Here is a 23,538-nt window from a genome sequence, read left to right as displayed (position 1 = left end):
CTCTGATATGGCTGCTAATGAACATGCCCATATTCTAGAGAGTGAATCGGCAACCACATTGTCCTTCCCCCTTTGTGTAAGTGATCTAGAGTCATAATTTGAAGAGTAGAAACCCACCTTCATTGCTTAGGAGAGAGATTGGGCTGACATAAGAAATATTTTAGCATCGAGCACCCTTCGAATAAAATCTACTCCCATAGAGGTAGTGATGCCACCCACTTCTTAATGGCATGTGAGATAGCAATCATCTCTTGATCAACATACATGCATTTGTATCTCCTTATCGTGTAGCTTTCAACTCTCTCATATGCAATCACTCCATGGTCGATATACAAGATAACCCCAATGCCTCTTCCACATGCATCTACCCTTGTGTGGTGAAATGCTTTAATAAATCTAGACACACAAGCATAGGGGCTAAAGTGAGCATATTTTTCAGCTCTTCAAAGCTCTTGTTAGCCGTGGTGGGCATCCCAAAAGAATGCCCTCCTCTTCAAATTATCTATCTCCCATAAAATGATGATAGACAAAGAAACCCTCTTAGTTGAGTAGAATTAGACCTTCCTTGGATCCACTCCAATGCCATCTTTGCCCACAATATAGCTAAGGTATTCCACCTCATGTGCCACCATGAACGTGCATTTGCTTTCCATCGCATAAAGGTGGTTGGCTCTCTCACATCCAATACTTCTCTCACATGCCTCAAGTGTTCTTCCTCGTCCTTGCTATATACCAAGATGTCATCGAAGAATACAAGGACCTATTTGAAGAGGTAGGCTGACGTACCTTATTCATCATCAAGGCTTCGGATGCATTGCATAGACCAAACAGCATCACCATAAAGTGAAAAAGACCCCTTTCGGTTCTAAAGGCAAATTTATGCTCATCACCCTCTTCATACAAATTTGATGGTATTCCAATCTCAAATCAATCTTAGAGAACACCCTTGCTCCCTTGAGCTCATGAAGGAAGTCATCTATGCAAGGAATTAGGTATCTATTCTTGATAGAGATCTTATTAATTAAGAGATCCCTATAATCAATACACATGCAAAAGGAACCATCTTTCTTTTTGACCAAGAGAACAAGTGAGGCAAATAGAGATTAAATTGGTTCCACCCATCCCATATCGGTTAGTTCCTTCACTTTCTTGGTAACTTCATCCTTCTCCACCTTTGGGACCTTGTGAATTGGTATCTATTCTTTATAGAGATCTTGTTAAGAGATCCCTATAATCAATACATCTGTGGAAGGAACCAACTTCCTTTTTTACCAAGAGAATGGGTGAAGCAAAGGAGAATGAATATCAATTAGTTCCTTCACTTGCTTGGCAACTTTATCCTTCTCCACCTTTGGGAGACAATAAGGGGGTTTATTCATCGGCTTGGCATTTGGTTCAAGCTCATTGGCTCAAGCTCAACTCCATGATCAACATCCCCCTTAGGTGGCAAGGATTTGGGCATGTCAAATACATCTGTATACTCTTGCAAAAGCTTAGCCATACCCTCATGCACATACAAGGGTTAAACACAACATTGGTGAACGCATACACATATGATTCCAAATTCCAACAAAAACTTGTTCACGCCCTATTGGAAATTTGCTCATACTCCATCTATAAGCATAGGAATGGATTAGTTGCATGAGTCCATTTTTGTTAGTTATTGTTTGATTGAACATATCAATGAACATTGATCATTGAGATTGTTATGACCATGGACAGATTAAAAGAGAAGGATTGATTCTCATACTTTATAAATGAAGCACGCCAACTCTGCACCCTTACATATTTTTATACATAGGCTAAAAGTATTTTGAAGTGTGATATTGGTATACCAACCATTCCAAATATTATCTACTAGGACCTACTTTTAATATGCACCTCTTGTTGTAATATTTAAAGTCTTGATATTATTTCTTTTGAGTTTCCCTAAGGATACTTTTTCGAGTGTACAATGCACCTCATGATATGGAAATGCTTGTTGGAATGCATAAACACAAAGATTACCTTGACAAACACAAGATCATATTTACACTTATTTATCTCATTTGTAGCACTCCATTGTTTCTTAATTAAGCATAAATGTAAAGCATGGAACAATTCATGTAATGCAGCAATACTAGCGTGACTTCTTCATTAATTTAACTTACACTCCTATTAATTCTCAATGCATTCACCGTTTTTGTAAGATTTCTAGAGAAAAATGGGTCAATTTGATCCATTTGATCATGTTGCTCACCTAACAAGGAGTATTGACCTTTGCATTATACTCTTGCCATTGTTATTTTCTTTGAAATTATACTCTTGATTTGACAATATTGATTTAGATCTTGGATTCTTGATGAATTTATCAAAATTTGAATAAAGATATCTATAAATCTTAAGAATTAGAGGAGCATTTTGTTGCTTGCATTATAAACCTCGGTTAGCCCTTACAACAAGAAGCTAGAAAAAGCGTATTGTGAGGCCCAACCCAGCTTCCCCCTCTTGGGATCTGGATAGACATTCCTCCAAACCCAAGAGGGTCTCAAAATCAATATCAATTTTTTGGTCAATTTAAAAACTTTTTGGTAGAAGGGGAATACAATTCTAGTTTATTCTTTTCATCGTTTCTGTCAAGGAAATGAAGAAGGAGGCTCGAGCTTGTATTGAAGCTTGGGTTGTGGACCCTTTGATCCAGCCACCACCACCCTCCACTTGGTCCCTATGGATGGATTTAAGGTATTCCCTTAAGTTCATTTAGACAAAAAAACATCCATTCAAATCAACTTTATCTTGAAATAATTCTTTCGCTTGAGGTAAGGTCCTCATCATTGTGCAAGTTCATTGATTGCCCATACTAGATTCATCTCCAAATACCTTATTAGCTTGACCTTCGTACTTCCATTGGTGCAATACATGAATATACTACCCTAAGATTTCTCATTCAAGCCACTTCATGACTTTTCCAGGAGTCGTGGTTCATGGTCTTTCCAAGGACTACATCCTAAGACCTTGTCTTGGTCACACCTAGTGGAGGAGGGGATTGGCTCAATACCCCTCAATGCCTTTCCTTCATTGATAAGTCAGTGGAATCATTTGGATCACCACCCCCCCACACGTGAAGATTGGTGTCCATCCTTCGGATGGGAGGCCATCCTCACCCAAAAAGTCCTTCAGTTTGCATACACATAAAGCAATGAATATAAATCGATCTAATCCTTTGGTTATTCCATATCTTAATGTGTTCATCTAGCTCCATCCCTGTGGGATTGAGTCTCTAATAAAAGTTCAACTAGGGGTTCATTTTTTTATCCTTAGAATCCTTAACAAATTTCATGCAATGTCTAGATTGTCCCTAAATGAGATTCACAATTATATTTTGTGACAAAGTCTGGAACTAGTTCTCATGTTTAAGACTTGGAACTAATACTCATATCCACGTCTTGTTTGTTCTTGTTAACTAATTCCAATAGTTGAAATCTTTTGTGTTGGATCCCTTAGAGACACACCCACACTTATTCAGTCCCTTCACTAATCCATGGAAAGACCCAAATAAGAATTCATACCAAACATTGACTTATCATATAACCTTGCCATAAGATTAGCACACAAATTCCAAGAAAATAGCTCAACCAAGAATTTAAACAATCAAAAGGCATTTATACAATGCATCCTAATTTACCACACCATGACAAATAAGTGGTTAGGCCATTATTCTTAACATTAAAAGATTGAATTCCCACTTTAAAAGAGGTAATTATTAACATAGACAAAATGACCTTTTTCCTAATTATTAGAATCATCATCCCAATAGCTAACCACACATGCTTGAGCATCCCAAGAACTACAAAACTTTCCAACTATGACTACTAGATAAGTACTTTTATAAAATAATGAAGCTCAAGCATATTTAAAGGATAAATTGTTATAAATCATGACAAATTTACCCACACATAACAACCTAGCTTATACTCTTATATTAGCTCTCTCTCACTAGGCAGTGTGAAGATGACTAAAGAAGGGATTCAGGAATGCCAGTTGGAGCCTAAAATAGCCTAGAGCAGTAAAAGCATCTCGCAAAAGGAATTTGAAAAGAATCTGGAACAAGTCTGGATAAAAGAACTAACATAGGAAGGTCATGAAAAAGAAAGAGAAGCCAATAAAGAAGAAGGAAAGATGAACAAAGTGAGGTGCAACAACCCTAGGGAGGAATATGACCCTGGGGAGGAATATGACCTGTGGGAGGATCTCAGCAAAATGAAGCTGATCACACTAGATTAAATGTTGAATCTAGTACCCAACTTATAGGCAGGAGTTTCTCCAAGCCATAGAGTGCCAAGTGAAAAGTTGGTGCAAGTGCCCATTCAAGAAATGGAGAATTTGGATTTGCAGAGTGTAGAAATGTGGAAATAGTTTAGGATTGCGACACATCTATTCTTGAAGTGATTATAAAAATAAGAGGGCAAACAGTATTATGAGTCATCCTAGATGGAGGATTGGGAGTTAATATAATATCAAATAGCCTGGTGAAGAAGCTAGGAATTATAGAAATGCAACTTGCTCCGTTCTAGATCAGGATGGCTGATTAAAGAAGGGTTTGGCCAGTTGGAATCATCAGAGGAGAGCAAATTGAAGTGGCAGGATGTATGTTCACTGAAGATGACTGAGATCTCGGGTGCATATCCCATGTTGTTAGAAAGACTATGTCTCAAGAGTGGAAAAATTAAACACAACTGGGAAACTGACAGGATTACAATCCAAAAAGGAAAGAAGAAAGTATGCATCGCAGGGAAGGACAAGATGAGTCTGGCCAGCCGACCATTCCATGCAGAAGGTCTAAACTACTTGGAAGGAGTGGAAGATGATAAAGAAGAGCAGATCTTGACAAAGAATCCGAACCTGTTGTCGCTCTTTGAAGTGGACATAGAGTAGATTGTCCAAAGGTATGATCTAGAGATCCTGGTAACCCAACCTGAGGTGCTAATGAATGAAGGACATCAAAAACAACAAAATGGGGGAGAAAATAAAGAAATTCAAGACAATCAGGATAAGATAACAGAGATACATGCATAGCAAGAAAAGGCCATGTTTGTTCTCAAGAAAGAAGAAGGCAAATCGAAGAGACATAACATCAGAGTGCAAGAAGATGAGCTTGAAGATAAAAATGGGGGAGATCCTGGTTACCCAACCTGAGGTGCTAATGAATGAAGGACATCAAAAACAACAAAACGGGGGAGAAAATAAAGAAATTCAAGACAATCAGGACAAGATAACACAGATACATGCATAGTAAGAAAAGGCCATGTTTGTTATTAAGAAAGAAGAAGGCAAATCGAAGAGATATAACATCAGAGTGCAAGAAGATGAGCTTGAAGAGATAAAGTAGGAGATGACCAAGAGCCCAAAATAGTAAAAGTCAGTGCAAAACTGAGTCACGAATTTAGAGAAAAACTCTTGGAGCTATCTGTTGAGATCTTACAAAGATGTATTTGCATGTGAAACTACTTTGACAAGAAGGGAATTGATCCCAACTTCTATCAGCATAAGATCAATTTGAAGGAGGATGCAATTCCAATAAGGTAGAGTAGGTACAAGATGAATCCTAACTATGCCAAGCAAGTCAAGGAGGAGATAGATAAGCTATTAAGAGTGGGATTCATCCAATAGACAAAGTAGAATGGTTGTCATGTATAATCGTTGTCCCCAAGAAGAATGGGAAGCTTAGAGTCTGCATAGACTACACAAAGTTGAATGCCTCCACAATACAAATCCATTCCCTCTACCATTCATATACTCACTATTGGATGTTGTACATGACATGAGATATATTCATTTTTGGTGGATGGATTCAGCAATTACAACCAAGTGCGCATGGCTCTAGAAGACAAAGAGAAAACGACATTTGTGATCGAATGGGGGGCTTTCACCTCTAATGTGATGACCTTCGGACTGAAGAATGCTCCAGTCACATTCCAAAGAATGGTGCAAGAAATATTATATGAATATTTGACCACCTTCATGAGGGTTTTTGTAGATGACTTCAGTGTGTTTGGGAAAAAAGAAGATCACATAAAGCACTTAATAATGTGTAGAAAAATGCAAAAAGGACAAATTGAGTCTTAACAAAGCTAAGTGTGCCTTTGCAGTCACAAGTGGATCCTTGTTGGGGAGACACATAGTTTTCATAGAAAGACTAGCAAACTTGGACTCGACGGAAGTCGAGATCATAGTAAAGCTGCAACCACCTAAGAATAATAAGGAGTTAGCAAGACTCATAGGATTAATTAAGTGGTATAGTAGGTTTATGAGATTCCTGGCAAATGTAACAATACCTTTGTACAGCCTAACTGTAAAGGATGTGGAATATGTCTAGTCAGGAGCATATCATGAAGCATTCCAAAATCTGAAACGAATGCTATCCTCGGCATCGATTCTCTAGTAGCCAAACTTTGAGTTGGTGTTTCACGTTTTTGTGGTGGATGCCTCTGACTTGGCCATAAGAAGTGCTTTAATGTAGGAATCACATGAAAGATGGTTCCGACCAGTGTATTATGCAAGTAAAAGGTTGTCAAAAACTAAGAGAAATTATTCCACCACCATAGAAAAGGAACCACTAGGGATGATTCACTCAATCAACAAATTGAGGCATTATCTGTTGGGGAATGTTTTCGAATTTCATGTGGACCATAAGGCACTCTTGTATCTAGTAAACTAGCTAGAATTAACAATGAAGCTAGCCATATGGATGCTATTACTGTAAGAGTTTGAGTTCACAATAAAACATCCCATACACCATACATGTTTATTCCTGGGGTGTGTTTTATTTTCTATCTAGATTGGAGTAAGGAGAAGCTCCAGATGGGATGGAGGATGATTTCCCAGATGCACACCTCTTCATCATAGATGAAGAGAGACTAAGTTGGTATGATGAAATACTGCAATTCCTTTCCAACTTGTCTTTTCTATAGTACATGTCAAGGGATTAGAGGAAAAAGCTGACTCTCCGAAGTAAGTCATTCGCGGTGGTGGTGGTAGGATGGTTATATAAAATGGGCATAGACCAGATTTTGAGAAGAGGCATTCCTGAACATGAATAGCAAGCTTTGCTCGCTACTCTCTGAGGTAAGTCATTCGCGGTGGTGGTGGCAGGATGGTTATATAAAATGAGCATAGACCAGATTTTGAGAAGAGGCATTCCTGAACATGAGTAGCAAGCTTGGAGAGAAGAAGGTCAACACAAAGAAGGGGAAGATCCTTAAGGGTGGTTCCATTGAAGGAGTGGAAGGGCCAAGTAGTCAATAGATGGAGGAGGATTTGGTTGCACTGGGCCAATCCGTGTTGTTGTCCTAGAGGCTGGAGAGAAGAAGGTCAGCACAAAGAAGGGGAAGATCCTTAAGGGTGGTTCTAGTGAAGGAGTGGAAGGGCCAAGTAGTCAATATATGGAGCAGGATTTGGTTGCACTGGGCCAATTCATGTTGCTGTCCTAGAGGCTGGAGCAATAGCAGGTAGTAGGAAGCATCCTCCACTACCATAGTATAACTGGAGATGTAGCTTCCACAGCTAAAATCCACAATGCCCAAATCAGCCTCGATTGTACGAAGCCCATCCAGTTTTCTAGAGACAATAAAAATGGATTAGGTATAGGGAGCTTTAAACTACCTACATAGATTCGTGTGATAGATGGCCTCAAGGAAATGACCAAACTGTAAACAATCATGAGGGAGAAGGACAAGGCATGTGGTCAAAGCACAAACGCACTATAGGCCTTGAGGAGCCAGCAAGAGCCATTGTAGGAAGAGCTGTGTAGGAGGAGAGCAGTAGCCAACCAAGTAGATGACCTGCAAAGGTAGCTAATGGAGCTCTAAGAGTCCAACAAAGGGCTAGGGCGGCAGGAGGTGGAAGAATTAAAAAGAAACATGGCTAGATGGGACCTGTGAGCACAACAAATGTAGGAGGATTGAACGGGGCCATAGGCAAAGGAGAATGAAAGCACAGGGTGCCTTGATTAGGGAGAAGCACCTAAGAATAATAATAGATGTTTAGAATAGAGTAGACATGGACAAAGTGGACCTGGTGAAGTCGGAGGCACGATTGGTAGTGCTAGAGGCCAAAGAGTATGTAGAGGTATACGAGTTGGAGGCTGAGAGGACGGAGCAATGGGAGACACATGAATTGGAGGAGCTCAAGGAGGTTTGGGGGCATACTTGGAAGCACCCATACCTACCTGTAAATAGATAATTCTACATCAACCAGGAGACAGGAATTCGGACAGAGGGTCAAGACATACAGATCTACCTACATCATCGAGACCAGAATCTAGAAAGGCTTCGGATGCCCTAGCCTTGAGTGGAGCTGAAAAGGACGTAGGAGGCAGCAGTGGGGGTAGATGGACTAAAGAACTACAAAAAGAAAATGTGGAGCTGCCAATAGAAACTAGAAATATGGAAAAAGAAGTTTGTCGTCTTAAAAGGAGAAGGAAAGAAACCAACAGTAGAAGCAAAAGGAAAAGGCACAGAAAGGATAATGCGAGAGTGATGATATACCAAAAACAGCCATCAATACTCGCTATGGGCATTATGAATTTACTGTCATGCCGTTTGGATTGACAAATGCCCCAGCTACATTCAATCGCTTAATGCAGGACATTCTCAGAGAATACTTGGATGATTTTGTTCTAGTTTTCTTTGATGACATTCTGATTTACTCAAAGAATGCAGCTGACCAGAGACTCATGTTAGAAAAGTTCTTGAGATTCTAAGGAAGGACCAACTCTTTGCAAAAAAGAGCAAATGCACTTTCTCTGCCGACCACGTTGAATACTTAGGCTTTCTGGTATCCAAAGATGGAATTTCTCCGGATTGGCCTGAACCAAAGATATTCCAAGCAGTCATAGATTGGCCTGAACCAAAGACAGTGAAAGAAGTCAGAGGATTCTTGGGATTGACTGGTTGGTATAGAATTTTTATACCAAAGTATGCTCTCATAGCTTCCCCCCTAACTAACCTTCTCAAAAAGAATATCCCATTTCAGTGGTCCGCCAGGTGCCAGGGTGCTTTTGATAAGCTGAAGACCTCCTTGGTAATAACCAAGGATACTTTTGATAAGCTGAAGACCTCCTTGGTAATAACCAATCCCGTTCTGAAGCTGCCAGATTTCTCTCTACCTTTGAGGTAGTAACTGATGCAAGTGGTTTTGTCCTAGGAGGTGCACTCATGCAGGAAGGTCATGCAGTGGCCTATGAATCCTGAAAGCTCAGAACGCATGAGTGTTGCCATATATATATAGGTAGTGATGTGTGTGAACACACTTAGGACCGCCGGGGCACTTTTTCCCTCTTTAGGAGGTTTTTTCCCCCGGCTTGTATATACGCCCATCCTTATAGGGCTAACTTATCTTTTGTACATTGACACAATCTAATACACTTTGTGTTATGTGCATTCTTGCTTCTTCTTCTCCAAGCTTTGTGTGCTTTCCTGCAACCCTAATTCCAACAATTGGTATCAGAACAGGCATCGGCTCTCAGGGCTACATTGCCAGCACCCTCCGACTCACGTTCTCCGATTGAGGTGAGCTTTCACGAGCACTTGCAGGTCCCTATACTCTACAAATCAACCCGTAGGGCCTTGCATTCTCAGAAATCGCATCTGAGGTCGTTTCGGGCTCCGTTTTTGCATTTCAAGTTTTGCACAGGTGTTTTCGTCATTTTCTGCAGAAATTTTGACAGTGCAGTTTTTTGCAAAACAGGTATACATACTCTATTGTGGACCGTGCTACATAGCACGAGTTGTTTTCTGTTTAGTCTTTGCTTCATTACAGGTAGCTTTTGCATCAGTTTCAGCCAGTGGCCATGGCTGATAATAGCAATGATGTATTTTGCATGTTATCTGCTGATGACAAATTGGATGGAGACAGCAACTACCCTCTTTGGGCATACATGATGCAGCATGTTTTGGTTACAAAAGGAGTGTGGAACATTGTGCAGGGTATGGATGTACGTCCAGGTTCTATGGATGTAGGATCTGTTGAGGATGTTGCAGGTTCTAGCAGCTCTACTGTTGCTGCTATTTTACCCGGTGCTGAACAAGCTCGTTGGGATGGTAAAGATGCGCAGGCTCATGCCTTGATTGCACTTTCTGTCAAACGTAACATCACCCCACATATTCGTTCAGCTAAAACAGCAAAACAGGCTTGGGATATTCTAGCTGGTTTGTATGCAGGTCGTAAAACGAGGCAAAAATCGCTTACCTGCGTAAAGAGCTAGAATTAAAGATTATGCAGGAAGATGATGACATGAATGTTTTTCTTACTGAGATTAAAGATCTCAAAGAACAGTTGATTTTTACAGGTGAGATTATTCCTGATCATTCTCTTGTGCAGACTGTTCTTGATACTTTACCTGAGACATATTAGATTTTTGCTTCCACATGGAGACTTCTTACTTAGGACAGACCTGATGCTGTCAAGTATGATACTTTAGTCAACAAGCTCTTTGCAAGAAGCGCAGTCCACGCAAAACAGGGCCAGGCAGCGTGTAGTTGATCAAGCATTTATTGCTACCCAGCAGCAGAGAAGAAGTGGTAAGGTAGTCCCTTCCACTGTTTCTTCTCCTATTAGTAGGTCTGCAACTTCTTCTCCTTCCACAGGTAGCAACAATAAGTCTGAGAAGGCTCTTGATAAAGGCAAGAAAAAGACTAGGTGCATCGTGTCATTAAGAATTGCCCTAAGCTAAAGGTTAAAGAGGCAAAGAAGAAAGAGTCAAATGCAGCCACAATAGCGGATGCTTCTACAAATGCAGATTCTGCAAATGTTGTGCAGGATATAGAATGGGCGTTTAGCGTGTATTGCCAGTATGACCCATCTGTACATGATGCATGTTTGGCAGTTTCTGTTGACTCTCATGTTTGGTATTTTGATAGTGGTGCTACAAAGCACATTACCTCACATCGTGATATGTTCACTTCTCTTGAGGCTGTCCCTAATGGGAATACTGTCACATGTGCCAATAATGCTTCTTACCCAGTGAAGGGCGTTGGTAAAATTATGCTTACGGCTGCAAATGGCAGCGCTTTCACACTTTCAGATGCTTTGTATGTGCCAGGGATTAAGAAGAATCTATTGTCTGTCTCTGCGCTTGCTAGACTTGGACTAGTAGTCAAATTTGTGGATGACAGATGTACTGTTCATGATTTGACTTCTGGTGATACGATTATTGTATCTGGCACCTTGTTTTGTGGGCTATATAGGCTCAATTCTTATGACAAGTGTGCGGAAGATTCAGCAAATGCAGTTTCTGATGAAAAGGCAGTTTCAGATGCAAAACTATGGCATGCTCGTTTTGGTCATCTGAACTTTGCTAGTTTGCTGCGTTTGCAGAAATTTGATATGGTTGCTTCATTGCCTCCTCTTGAGGCACCATTAAAACATGTTTGTGAAGGCTGTATATTGGGCAAAATGCAGCGTTCTGCGTTTCCAAAGGATGGTTCTGTGCGGGCCACTCGCAAATTGCAACTTGTACATAGTGATGTATGTGGGCCTATGCAAACTCCGTCATTTGGTAAACACTTGTACTTCGTGACTTTCATTGATGATTACTCAAGGCATGCATGGGTATATCCACTGAAGGCAAAGTCCGAAGTGTTTTTGTGCTTCAAATAGTTTTTGCTTATGGTTGAAAATGTATCCAATTGTAATGTGGGCATCCTCCGTTCTGATCGAGGGAGGGAGTACATGTCTAAAGAGTTTGATGCATTTCTGGCTAGTCATGGGATAAAACACCAATGTACAGTGCCGTATACCCCTCAGCAAAATGGTGTTGCTGAGAGGAAAAACAGGTCACTTATGGAGATGGCACGATGTATGGTCAAGAGCCAAGCTTTGCCACATGCGTTTTGGCTTGAGGCTGTCATGTGTGCTGCATATGTACTCAATAGGTGTCCCACTAAGGCCTTGTAGTCTATTACTCCATACGAAGCTTGGCATGGCACGAAGCCTTCTATTGGTCACTTGCGTGTCTTTGGTTGCTTGGCTTATGCTTTAGTGCCTATGCAACAACGCAAAAAATTGGATGATAAGGCTGTCAAATGCATTTTTGTTGGTTACAGTGCTGAGAGCAAGGGTTACAGATTGTATCATTCGCAGACGGTCAAAGCGTATCTTGATTAGTCGAGATGTTATTTTTGTGGAAGATGCTGTGCAGCCTTTGTTATCATGTACTAAAGAGACAGGTGTGAGCTCACGGGATGTATTTGATACGTTGTTGCCTCTATTTAAAGGTGGAAATTCAAATGTGAGTCCTAATGAGGCAAATATTCAGCCTATGCAGATTTCAAACGACATCATAGATCAGCCTATTTCTGATGCAGATTTACAGGATATAATTCATGAGGATAGGGCTAAAAATGAGCAGGCTAGAGGTATGCCTAAATGGCTGGTGCAAACCTTGCATGATAGTAAAATTGATGCACCTATATCTAGTCGTACTCGTTCAGGTTTTCAGCATGCCTCTTATGCATCAGATTGTTATGCTTTGGCTGTGTCTAGTATGTGTGAAGAGGAAGAACCTCTTTCATTTGATGAGGCACAAAAATCAGAAAATTGGTTGGCTGCAATGCAAAGTGAATATGATGCTATAATGAAGAATGGTACATGGTCTTTGTGTGATTTGCCTATTGGTAAAAAGGCCATTGGATGTAAGTGGGTTTTTAAGTTGAAACGAAAGCCAGATGGCAGTGTTGATCGCTATAAGGCTAGGCTTATTGCAAAGGGTTATGCTCAAGAAAAGGGCATTGATTTTGATGAGACCTTTGCTCCCACTTGTCGTATGACTACCATTCGTAGCATTTGTGCATTGGCAGCTCATAATGGTTGGAATGTACATCAGTTGGATATAAAGACTGCGTTCTTGAATGGAGATTTGCATGAGGAGGTGTATGTATCGCAGCCTCGTGGTTTTGTTCAAAGAGGGCAAGAAAACAAAGTGTGCAGGTTGAAAAAGGCTTTATATGGTTTAAAGCAAGCTCCACGAGCTTGGTATGAAAAGATACATGCATATTTGACTACACATGGTTTTCAGAATAGTCCAACAGAAAGCACTTTGTATGTTGAACGTGTGGATGATATACATCTAATCATTGCTCTCTATGTCGATGACATGCTGCTCACAGGACCAAATGAGAGTCATATTGCTGATTTTAAGGCTGATTTGAATGCCTCTTTTGAGATGTCAGATTTGGGGCATTTGCATCATTATTTGGGGATACAATTTAAGCAGTGTGATGGAGGTATTGCTTTGTGTCAGACAAAGTATATTGAGACATTGTTGCGGAGATTTGGCCTTGAAGACTGCAAGTCTATTGCTACTCCAATGGAGACAGGTTTGAAGTTGAGTCTTCATGATGCTAAAGATCACTTTGATGTCACACTCTATCAGATAGCTATTGGTTGCCTCATTTATGTATGCATTACGAGGCCGGACATTCAGTTTGCAGTCTCGTAGGGGAGCAGGTTTATGCATAGCCCAGGGTCTCAGCATTGGAAGGCAGTTAAACGCATCTTTCGCTACTTGAGTGGCACCATACATCTTGGGTTGTTTTATCCCAAGGGGGGATCGTTGCCGCCAGATTTACATGCTTTTTCGGACTCAGATTGGGCTGGTTGCTATGACACAAGAGTGTCCACAAGTGGTTTTTGTTTCATGCTCGGTAGCTCATGCATATCTTGGTTGAGCAAGAAGCAACCTACTGTGGCCACTTCTAGTTGTGAAGCTGAGTAGTACAGGGCAGCTTTCACAGCTACGGTTGAGTGTGTGTGGCTCAGACGGCTTATGGGGCTGACTTGGGTGTTGGATAGGAGTCTGCCACCTCTATCTTCACTGACAGTCAGAGCGCATTGGTAGTTGCGAGAAACCCAGTTTTTCATGCTCGTACAAAGCACATTGAGGTGCATTATCACTATGTCATGGAGAGACTCTCGGCAGGAGAGATCAGCTTGGCCTATGTGCCAACACAGGACAACCTCGCCGATCTTTTCACAAAGGCGTTTCCTCATGAGAAGTTCGAAGCTTTCCGCAAAGCTTTGGGCTTGCTCCCCTTTGTGGACTGATCTACTTCGGGCATGGCACTCCCCTATACATGAGTGCCAGCTCTCATGTATATATATATAGGCAGTGATATGTGTGAACACACTTAGGACCGTCGGGGCACTTTTTTCCTCTTTAGGAGGTTTTTTCCCCCGGCTTGTATATACGCCCATCCTTCTAGGGCTAACTTATCTTTTGTACATTGACACAATCTAATACACTTTGTGTTGTGTGCATTCTTGCTTCTTCTTCTCCAAGCTTTGTGTGCTTTCCTGCAACCCTAATTCCAATAATGAGAGAAATTATGCTATCCTTGACCTGGAACTACTTTCAGTAGTATATGCCCTAAAGTTGTGGAGACATTACCTACTGGGACAAAGGTTCACTTTGATGACAGATCATCAAAGCTTAAAGTGGATCTTCACTCAGAAGGATCTCAACATGCGCCAAAGAAGGTGGATGTAAACCCTGCAGGAATTTGATTTTGAAATCAAGTACCGCCTAGGCAAAGAAAATGTGGTAGCAGATGCCCTCAGCAGAAAAGCCTCCTTGCTTGCAATTACTGTAATATCAAATCCTTTGATTATTGAAGCAAGAGAGAAGATCATGCAGGATAGATTCTTTGGCCCTATTGCTACCCTACTTATGGTGGAAAGAAAAACTCCACAGGAGTTGAACAAAGTTCAAGGGTACAGCTTGGATGATGGCATTATGTATTATAATCGCAGGCTATGCATTCCCAATGAGGGAACCAAGAGTCAAATTTTGAAGGAAGCCCATGACAGCCTTATAGCAACATCCAGGTTTCATCAAAACCTACATGTCTGTAAAGAAAAGCTTCTTTTGGCCTGGTCTGAAAAAGGATGTACTGAATCATGTACGTCAATGTCTGACATGCTAGAAAGTCAAAGCTGAAAGAGTAAAAATGCCTGGGAAGTTACATCCATTGGACATCCCCTAGATGAAGTGGGAATGTATCAGTATGGACTTTATTACTGGATTACCTTCAGTGCAATCAGGTTACAACTCCATTTTTGTGGTAGTTGACAGACTAACCAAAGTTGCCCATCTGATCCCAGTAAAAGAAACCTACACTGCAGTGGATGTGGCCAGAGTGTTCCTCAAAGAAATCTTCAGATTGCATGGCCTACCCACCAGGAGAATAGTAAGTGATCGAGATCCCAAGTTTACTTCAAGGTTCTGGACTGCATTTTTCATAGCAGTGGGAACTTTCTTGGATCTCAGCACAGCTTATCACCCTGAGACCGACGGTCAAACTGAAAGGGTAAACCAAGTAATCGAAGATATACTTCGGTCATGCTGTGTGGCAGGAAACCCAAGAAGTGGCTAAGCTATCTGTATCTAGTCGAGTTTGCCTACAATGCTTCTTATCACCGAAGTATCGGGATGAGCCCTTTTAAAGCTTTGTATGGACAAGATTGCTTAACTCCATTAACTTGGTCTGACTCATTGATTAGGGTCGAGATGTCTAGACAGATGCTTGATGACATGGAACAGCAGATGCAGGCAATTCGTAAAGATATTAAAACTGTCCAGGATCGATAGAAGCAATATGCAGATAAGAAGAGGATAGACAGAGAATTCAAAGAAGCAGATATGGTCTTCATTTGAGTACGGACCAAAAGAAGTTCTCTATCTCTTGGGAAGTACAAGAAGTTATCCCCCAGATATTGTGGGCCATATCTGATTACAAAGAAGGTAGGTGACTTAGCCTACGAGCTTCTTCTGCCTTCTCATCTCAAAGTTCATAATGTATTTCATGTAAGCTTCTAAAGAAATATGTGCCAAGTCCAAATCATGTACTTGATGATGAAATCCTAACCTCTTTAACCCAAGGGCAGATGGAACTCCAACCTGAAGAAATTCTTGATGTTTGAGAGAAGATTCTCAGGAATAGAATTCTCAGAGAATTATTGGTAAAATGGAAGTTCTATCCTTTTGAAGATGCCACCTGGGAGAATGAAGCCGACCTGTTATGGGATTACCCCCAGATTGCGAGATGAGGATATCTCGCGTTTTTCAAGTGGAAGAGAATGTAAGATTCCTCCCCAACCTCTCAAGATGTCCCCAGCATCTTCCCCCGTAATCAAATTTCTCTTCAGAAATATAAAAGATCTTATTTCTACCAGTTTTGGCCTAGAGAGAGAGAAATTGTTATAGAGAGAGAATATTCAGATTTTAAATATTTTTGGATAGAAAAATATCTCATCTTATTAAAATAAGTTTCCTTGAAACAGAAGTTCAAAAAGATTTTTAGAAGGTGCATTAGAAATTAAGTATAATTTGTTCATCAAGAGGCATTATCCTGGGGGTGAAGATTTTTTTGTTGAAATTTTAAATTAAGGTTCCTATGGACCAATAAGATTCATCCAAATGTAGGGAGGAGATAAATAGAAGAATAAAAGAAAAATCCCCCAAAAATGAGTAAATACTCACATAGATGAAGAGTTGACTAAGGACAAGGTTAATAGTAAAAAAAGAGAGATATTTCGATGAAATGATACATTTTTGACACCTCAGTATGGGGGAATTCCCCTCATGAAGGAGGTGCCTATTTCACATGCTTGAATGAGTTTTAAACTCCCAAATAATGAGATATTTTTATCTCTCCTCTCTCTTGTTTCAACTAGATCCAAAAAGTGAGCAAAACTGACCCAAAAATGGTCAACAATTGACCTAACTGATCTGAAAAATTCTAGAATCAGTTGGCTTGGTTAGAAGCTCACTTTTTCCTATAAATAGAAGCCTTTCCCTTTGTTGAAACTCAATAGTGTTTTGCACTGTTACCCTGCCTCTCCCAAGTGCCAAAAACAGTGAATTTTACTCGTAATTCATTAGTTTTTGACCTTTCCTCTTCCAAAAGATTGGTGGCCACTCTTGTTTCAAACAAGAGTAGAACCCTCAAACAATCAAGCCAAAGGAAAGCTCTCAAATTATCTATGTAAGTTGGAGATTCTTCTCTTTTCTAATTCTTTTATGGTTTTTTATGATTTTTGTCTTCTCTAAAATCAAATGATGTTATGCCTCATTGAAAAAAAGGCATTCCCCTCTCTTCTTTAGTAAATCCAACCATTCTTTATCCTAGATGATTGATTATTGGATAAAATCAAGTTTTTCATAATAAATAAGTAGAAAATGTTTACACTAGAATGATTTAAATACTCTTGGTAAACTTCTAATTAATTTTAGTAAGTTAAAGGAGGGCTTCTTCTCTCCTTTGTTTTTTCTTAGTTTGATATTAAAATAAAAAAGAGAAAACTAATAGGGGGTTGTTTTTTAATAGAGAAAAATAAGAAACACAAGGGGAGTTTTTTAATAATTAAATAATAATAAGGAAAAAGAGAAATATGTGGGATTTTTTTAAAGAGAAAAACTAAAATAAAATAAAAAAAATATGGACATTTTGGTTAAAAAAAATAGAAAAAATACAATAAAATAAAATAAATAAAAATAAGAAGAAAAAGACAAAGGCTTTTTTCTTCTTTTCCTTTTTCCTTTTTTCTTTTTTATTTTAAAGGGAGGAAAAGATGGGTGTAAATTAAGAGAAGGGAGGAAAAAATGAAAGAAGGGGAAGGGGGAAGGGGGGGATTTTTTTGAGAGGGAGTGGGGGCATTGTACGTGCAAGCGTGTGGATAGGTGTGGGTGAGCCGGCGGATGCAATTGTGCATGTGCGCATATGTGAAAACGTGTGGATGCACATGCATACGTACGATTACATGTGCAAGTGTGCAAGGACGTGTGTCTATTTATGGATGAAAGTGTGAATATGCATGCAAATGGGGTGCATGGAAATGTGAAATTGTGTAAAAGGGAGTGAAGTCAAGGAAGCACCTATCTTAGCATTACATGATCCTAGTCGGCCTTATGTTTTTGAAATTGATGCCAGTGATTATGCTATCGGGACTGCTTTATTTCAAGATGGTAGACCGGTTGCTTTTGAAAGTAAAAAGCTAGACGACACTCAATCTCGTTGGCCAACCCTTGAGAAGGAGCTTTATGCTGTGATTCATGCTCTCAAGGTTTGGAGACATTATTTATATGGCTCCAAGTTTGTGGTATTGACTGATCATCAGTCAATCAAGTATGTGTGTGATGCGGCATGAATAGTATTACAGATGCGCTTAGTCGGATTAGGGAGGTGAATACTTTGTCATTCACCGAGATTTCTACTGACTTATTTCAGTCATTGAGAGGGCTTTGCAGGACTGATAGTTATTTTCCATTTTGGCATAAGATCCAGGACGGGAGCTCATTGATTGACCAAGACTTGATGACTGAGCAGTCTACCATTCAGGCTGCAGGAGGCCAGTGGATGATTTGGAATGGTTTACTGTTCTGTAATGACAAAATTTGTGTGCCACAGATCCCGGACATTAGGTCCAAGATTCTGAAGGAGTGTCACGATGCCCTTCTGCTGGACACCCTGGGGTACACAGGACACTATCATTAGTGAAACACACTTTTTATTGGCCAAAGATGAAAGGGCATGTTGAAGATTATGTTCTCAAGTGTCAAATTTGTCAGGCAAATAAAGTTGAATGCTTTAGACAGGCTGGGTTGTTACATCCTTTGCAAATCCCAGGTAATAAATGGGAAAGTATTTCCATGGATTTTATTACCCGATTGCCAAGAACACATCAAGGCCACGATTCTATTTGAGTTGTGATAGATTGCTTGACAAAGATGGCTAGATTGTTACCAACCCGGAAGACTATTATAGCTACACAATTAGCTCGGCAGTTTATCGAGCAATTGTTTAGACTGTATGGGTTACCGCAGGACATAGTCAGTGATAGGGACTCTAAGTTTACGAGTGATTTTTGAAACTCTGGGCCTTACTAACGTCTCCGCCGTCTGGCTATACAAGCACAAGAACGGAGCAGCGTCAAGGCAGGGAGAGTTGTACCTTTACCTTAATTTAACCAAGATAACAATCCATATACTCAACTATACCATAGGACTAGAAACCATGTTACCTTCTTAAGAAAACAATCCTTTTCACAAAGATTTTAGCATTTCAAATTGAGATTGCGATAAGACATTCTTTATTAAGGCATATGATGTTGTTTAAAAGAATATAAACTTTAACTAGTAAATCAATCAAATAGATTACTATTAACAATTAATAGAGAAGCCGGGGCCATACCTCAATCCCTAAGAATGATATATAATTGAAAAATAAAAAATATATATACCTTATAGAAATTTATCGTTTATCGTTGTCTTCGCTCTCGTTAATAAGAGTTTCAGAACACTCAATATATGAGAACAAATAGTCTTCTAATACCTTCTCTTATGATTGAAATCATCCAATCATCCCCAAGATTTATCTCCTCTTACTCGTACTCTGACTTTTCTCTCTTTCGAAGGTCTATGGCAAAATAGCCTTCTCTTGCAGGGCTACGGTATACTATTCTTTCTTTAAAAGAAAAGCTATAGAGTTTTAGTCTCTTCCTCCGAAAGACAATAGCAATCTAACCTTCTTTTCTAAGATATTAGATAAGAATGAAGGGATATATACATATCAAGCTCTAGGATTACCTTGAGGCTACTTGCTGCCTTCTTTCAGTTTTCCCGGTATAGAGACCCTGAGAGAATCAACAAATTATTTCAGCCATAACTCTCTGATAAAAACTCAGAATATGGTCGTATAAGCAATCAAAAGAACCGGCAGGCATCCAGTCTACAAGCCAAAGTGGGTAGAATAGGCAAAAACGTCTGTTTATAGCCGCAAATGCGCCATCTTTAGAAACGCATTGCTTTTCCACATTTTTAGTATGCATGGACTCTAAATTTGTAAAAGTACTCTAAATATGACCTCTTATCACCTAAAATCGAATTTCTATTTTTGGAGATACTTATCTCTTAATAAAACTATTCTTGCCTTCTTATTTCTTCTAGGATTTTTGGAGCTAATAATTTTATTCTAACACTTTACTAATGTTTCTAACCTTAACTCTTCTCTTTTCCTTCTTGAAATCTATATTAAAAGAGACACATACATACATGGCTTGGGAGGGACCTTACAATCTCCCCCACTTAAAAGATTCGAGATGTCCTCATCTCGCGAGCTGGGGTAGTATCTAAGTAAATCCTTTTGTCTCATCCAAAGTGGTGTCCCCACTAGGTAGAAATCTTCTTTTATCTAAACATTGTTCTTCAAGAATCCCTTATTTCATGTGTTTGGCTTGTTTTGTTGTGCCTCCAAAAGGTCTTTATTATTCTAAAGTTAATTGGCCTTATTATCCTAATTTCATGCATCCATATGCCTCTCATACGATATGAACCTTCGAATTCCTTATTCTATACATCCATATTATCCTAATTTCATGCATCCATATACCTAATTTCATGCATCCATATACCTCTCATACGATATGAACCTTCGAATTCCTTATTCTATACCCCCATGTAATATGGTACTTAACAAATTGTCATGGAAAAACGTAAGGGAATCAATCCTTTACGCAATCTAACCGATGATAGTAATTTCATAATCGTAGTATCGTCTTGTAGAATAGCTCTATTCATCATGCACATTACTTCACATGAATCTTGCTCCAATGGTCTTAGAACTTGCAAAAGGCATGAACACTTACAAGTGGCCTTAGCACTTGCAAGTGGTATGAGCACTTGCAAAAGGTATCAAGTGGTCTAAAAATCATAAGAAATGCCAAATTAGTTGGAAGCACTGTTGTCAATCTAACCACTGGAACCGAATCAGTGATGGGATGCCATGAAAGGAATTCAAAGGTTCATATCGTATGAGAGGTATATGGATGCATGAAATTAGGATAATAAGGCCAATTAACTTTAGAATAATAAAGACCTTTTGGAGGCACAACAAAAAGACCCAAACATATGAAATACAGGACTCTTGAAGAACAATGTTTAGATAAAACAAGATTTCTACCTAGTGGGGACACCACTTTGGATGAGACAAAAGGATTTACTTAGATACTACCCCAGCTCGCGAGATGAGGACATCTCAAATCCTTGAAGTGGGGGAGATTGTAAGGTCCCTCCCAAGCCATGTATGTATGTGTCTCTTTTAATATAGATTTCAAGAAGAAAAGAGAGTGCACCTAGAGAAGAGTTAAGGCTAGAAACATTAGGAAAGTGTTAGAATAAAATCATTAGCTCCAAAAATCCTAAAAGAAATAAGAAGGCAAGAATAGTTTTATTAAGAGATAAGTATCTCCAAAAATAGAATTTTGAATTTAGGTGATAGGAGGTCATATTTAGAGTGCTTTTACATATTTAGAGTCCATGCATACTAAAAATGTGGAAAAGCAATGTGTTTCTAAAGATGGCGCATTTGCAGCTATAAACAGATGTTTTTGTCTATTCTACCTATGTGGGCTTATAGATTAGATGCCTTCCGGTTCTTTTGACTGGTTATTCTACCTATGTGGGCTTATAGATTAGATGCCTTCCGGTTCTTTTGACTGGTTATACGATCATATTTAAGTTTTTATCAGAAAGTTATGGCTAAAACATTTTAAGGATTCTGCAGGGTCTCTATAGACGGAAAACTGTAAGAAGGCAGCAAGTAGCCTCAAGGTAATCCTAGAGCTTGAGATGTATATATCCCTTTATTCTTATCTAATATCTTAGAAAAGAAGGTTAGATTGCTATTGTCTTTCGGAGGAAGAGACTAAAACTCCATAGCTTTTCTTTTAAAGAAAGAATAGTATGCCGTAGCCTTGCAAGAGAAGGCTATTTTGCCATTGACCTTCGAAAGAGAGAAAAGTCAGAGTACGAGTAAGAGGAGATAAATCTTGGGCATAATTGGATGATTTCAATCGTAAGATAAGGTATTAGAAGACTCTCTGTTCTCATATATCGAGTTCTGAACTCTTATTATAACGAGCAAAGACAACGATAAACGATAAATTTCTATAAGGTATATATATATTTTGTTTTTCTATTATATATCATTCTTAGGGGTTGAGGTATGGCCCCAACTTCTCTATTAATTGTTACTAGTGATCTATTTGATTGATTTGCTAGTTAAAGTTTGTATTCTTTTAAACAACATCATATGCCTTAATAAAGAACATCTTATCGCAATCTCAAGTTGAAATGCTAAAATCTTTGTGAAAAGGATTGTTTTCTTATGAAGGTAACATGGATTCTAGTTCTATGGTATAGTTGAGTATATGGATTGTTATCTTGGTTAAATTAAGGTAAAGGTACAACTCTCCCTGCCTTGACGTTGCCCCGTTCTTGAGCTTGTTTTGCCGGAGGGCGGAGACGTTAGTAAGGCCCGAAATTGGCCCATGGTATCCCTCATACCATTGGGAGAATGAGGTTCACCGATTGAGGCGAGTGATTGTGATGCTGCCTAGTTCTGAGGGCCTAGGCTAGTGCGGTAAATTAGCCCACCCTAGTGCGTAGACATCCCTCTGAGGGGCGGGAGGATCGAGCGATGGAGCCTGAGAGGGCGACAGGCTGGATTGAGTCGTTGCCAGTGGTCGACGATGAGGTGTATGGTCCCGTAGGGTTTTGCCCAGCATGTAGAGAGACTGGAAGGCCGAATTCTAGATCATCGGCAGTATAAAGGAAAAGAATAAGAGAGCCGGTTTGTTGGCTTGCATGGAATTGATTCATGTATAAATTTTTTTTGTAAATCTTATCTTTGGCATTATTGTACTATGAAAAAAGGCTGTTTTAACAAACCTTGTGAAAAGGATCTTAATTAAGGAACATGTTTATTTATGTCAAACAATGTGGTAGAATTAATTAGAAAACCAATTGGCATGTGAGTAGGGTGGAAAGTGGGAGGATGGAATGCCCCGATGGCAGCATCCTACTACGGACGGGTTGACCCGATTAGTCGGGTAGCTTTCCAACATATTAAGTGAAAGCCCTATGCTAGATAAATAGGTTCTCAGGCAATTCTATTCTAGAAGACTAGGCCAGCGACTGTGCCTTGCATGGATGAGGAAAAAAGTGTTGTCTTTAGGAATCAAGACTTGGAGTTGTCCAAATTATGATCAATTACCCTATGGGTGATTTGATTTTTAGAAGACCACGCTCCCCCTACGGGATAGAACTAGGTCTTACCTATAAATCGTATCCTTGAATCTCTGCATGGTCAAGGTGTCGATGAGTAGGAAATTTTCTCCAAGATAAGACTTAGTGGACTATCTTAAGTGTTTCCCCTATTTTAGAAGGGGGAAACCTTACAATTAGTATCAGAGCCGATCTTAGTTCCTAGGATTTGTTTTTCAAAGGTTAACTATCAAGGGATTAAAACAAGTGATTATTTATCATATGAGGACGAATCAATCATCTCTACTAGCCATAGAAGTGGTTTGAATGTCCTCACATGTTGAGACAATCATCCTATGAAATTGTGCTTGTATCTTGGGGGTGCATATGCAAGATATTTGTACAGTAAATTTGAGAAATATGATTAGGGAACCTTTTGTGAGGAAAAACATAGGGCGATC

The 23,538-nt window shown here is 39.6% G+C and overlaps 1 protein-coding gene across 1 annotated transcript in view; it reads left to right on the top strand.

The window, feature by feature from the left end:
• The first annotated feature begins 8,037 nt into the window (after positions 1-8,037).
• Positions 8,038-23,538, top strand: part of LOC147633975 (uncharacterized) — a 48,659-nt gene continuing 33,158 nt past the window's right edge. The window contains exon 1 of the mRNA XM_086805613.1: positions 8,038-8,172. Within this exon, the coding sequence (XP_086661739.1) occupies positions 8,038-8,172 (135 nt within the window). The remainder of the gene's footprint in view (positions 8,173-23,538) is intronic.

Source organism: Cibotium barometz, chromosome 11 (genome assembly GCF_041138505.1).
Source record: "Cibotium barometz isolate CiBa-2024 chromosome 11, ASM4113850v1, whole genome shotgun sequence".
In the NCBI taxonomy this organism is placed as follows: Eukaryota; Viridiplantae; Streptophyta; class Polypodiopsida; order Cyatheales; family Cibotiaceae; genus Cibotium; species Cibotium barometz.
Note: the sequence above shows the minus strand (reverse complement) of the source record. Positions and strands in the feature narration are given on the sequence as shown.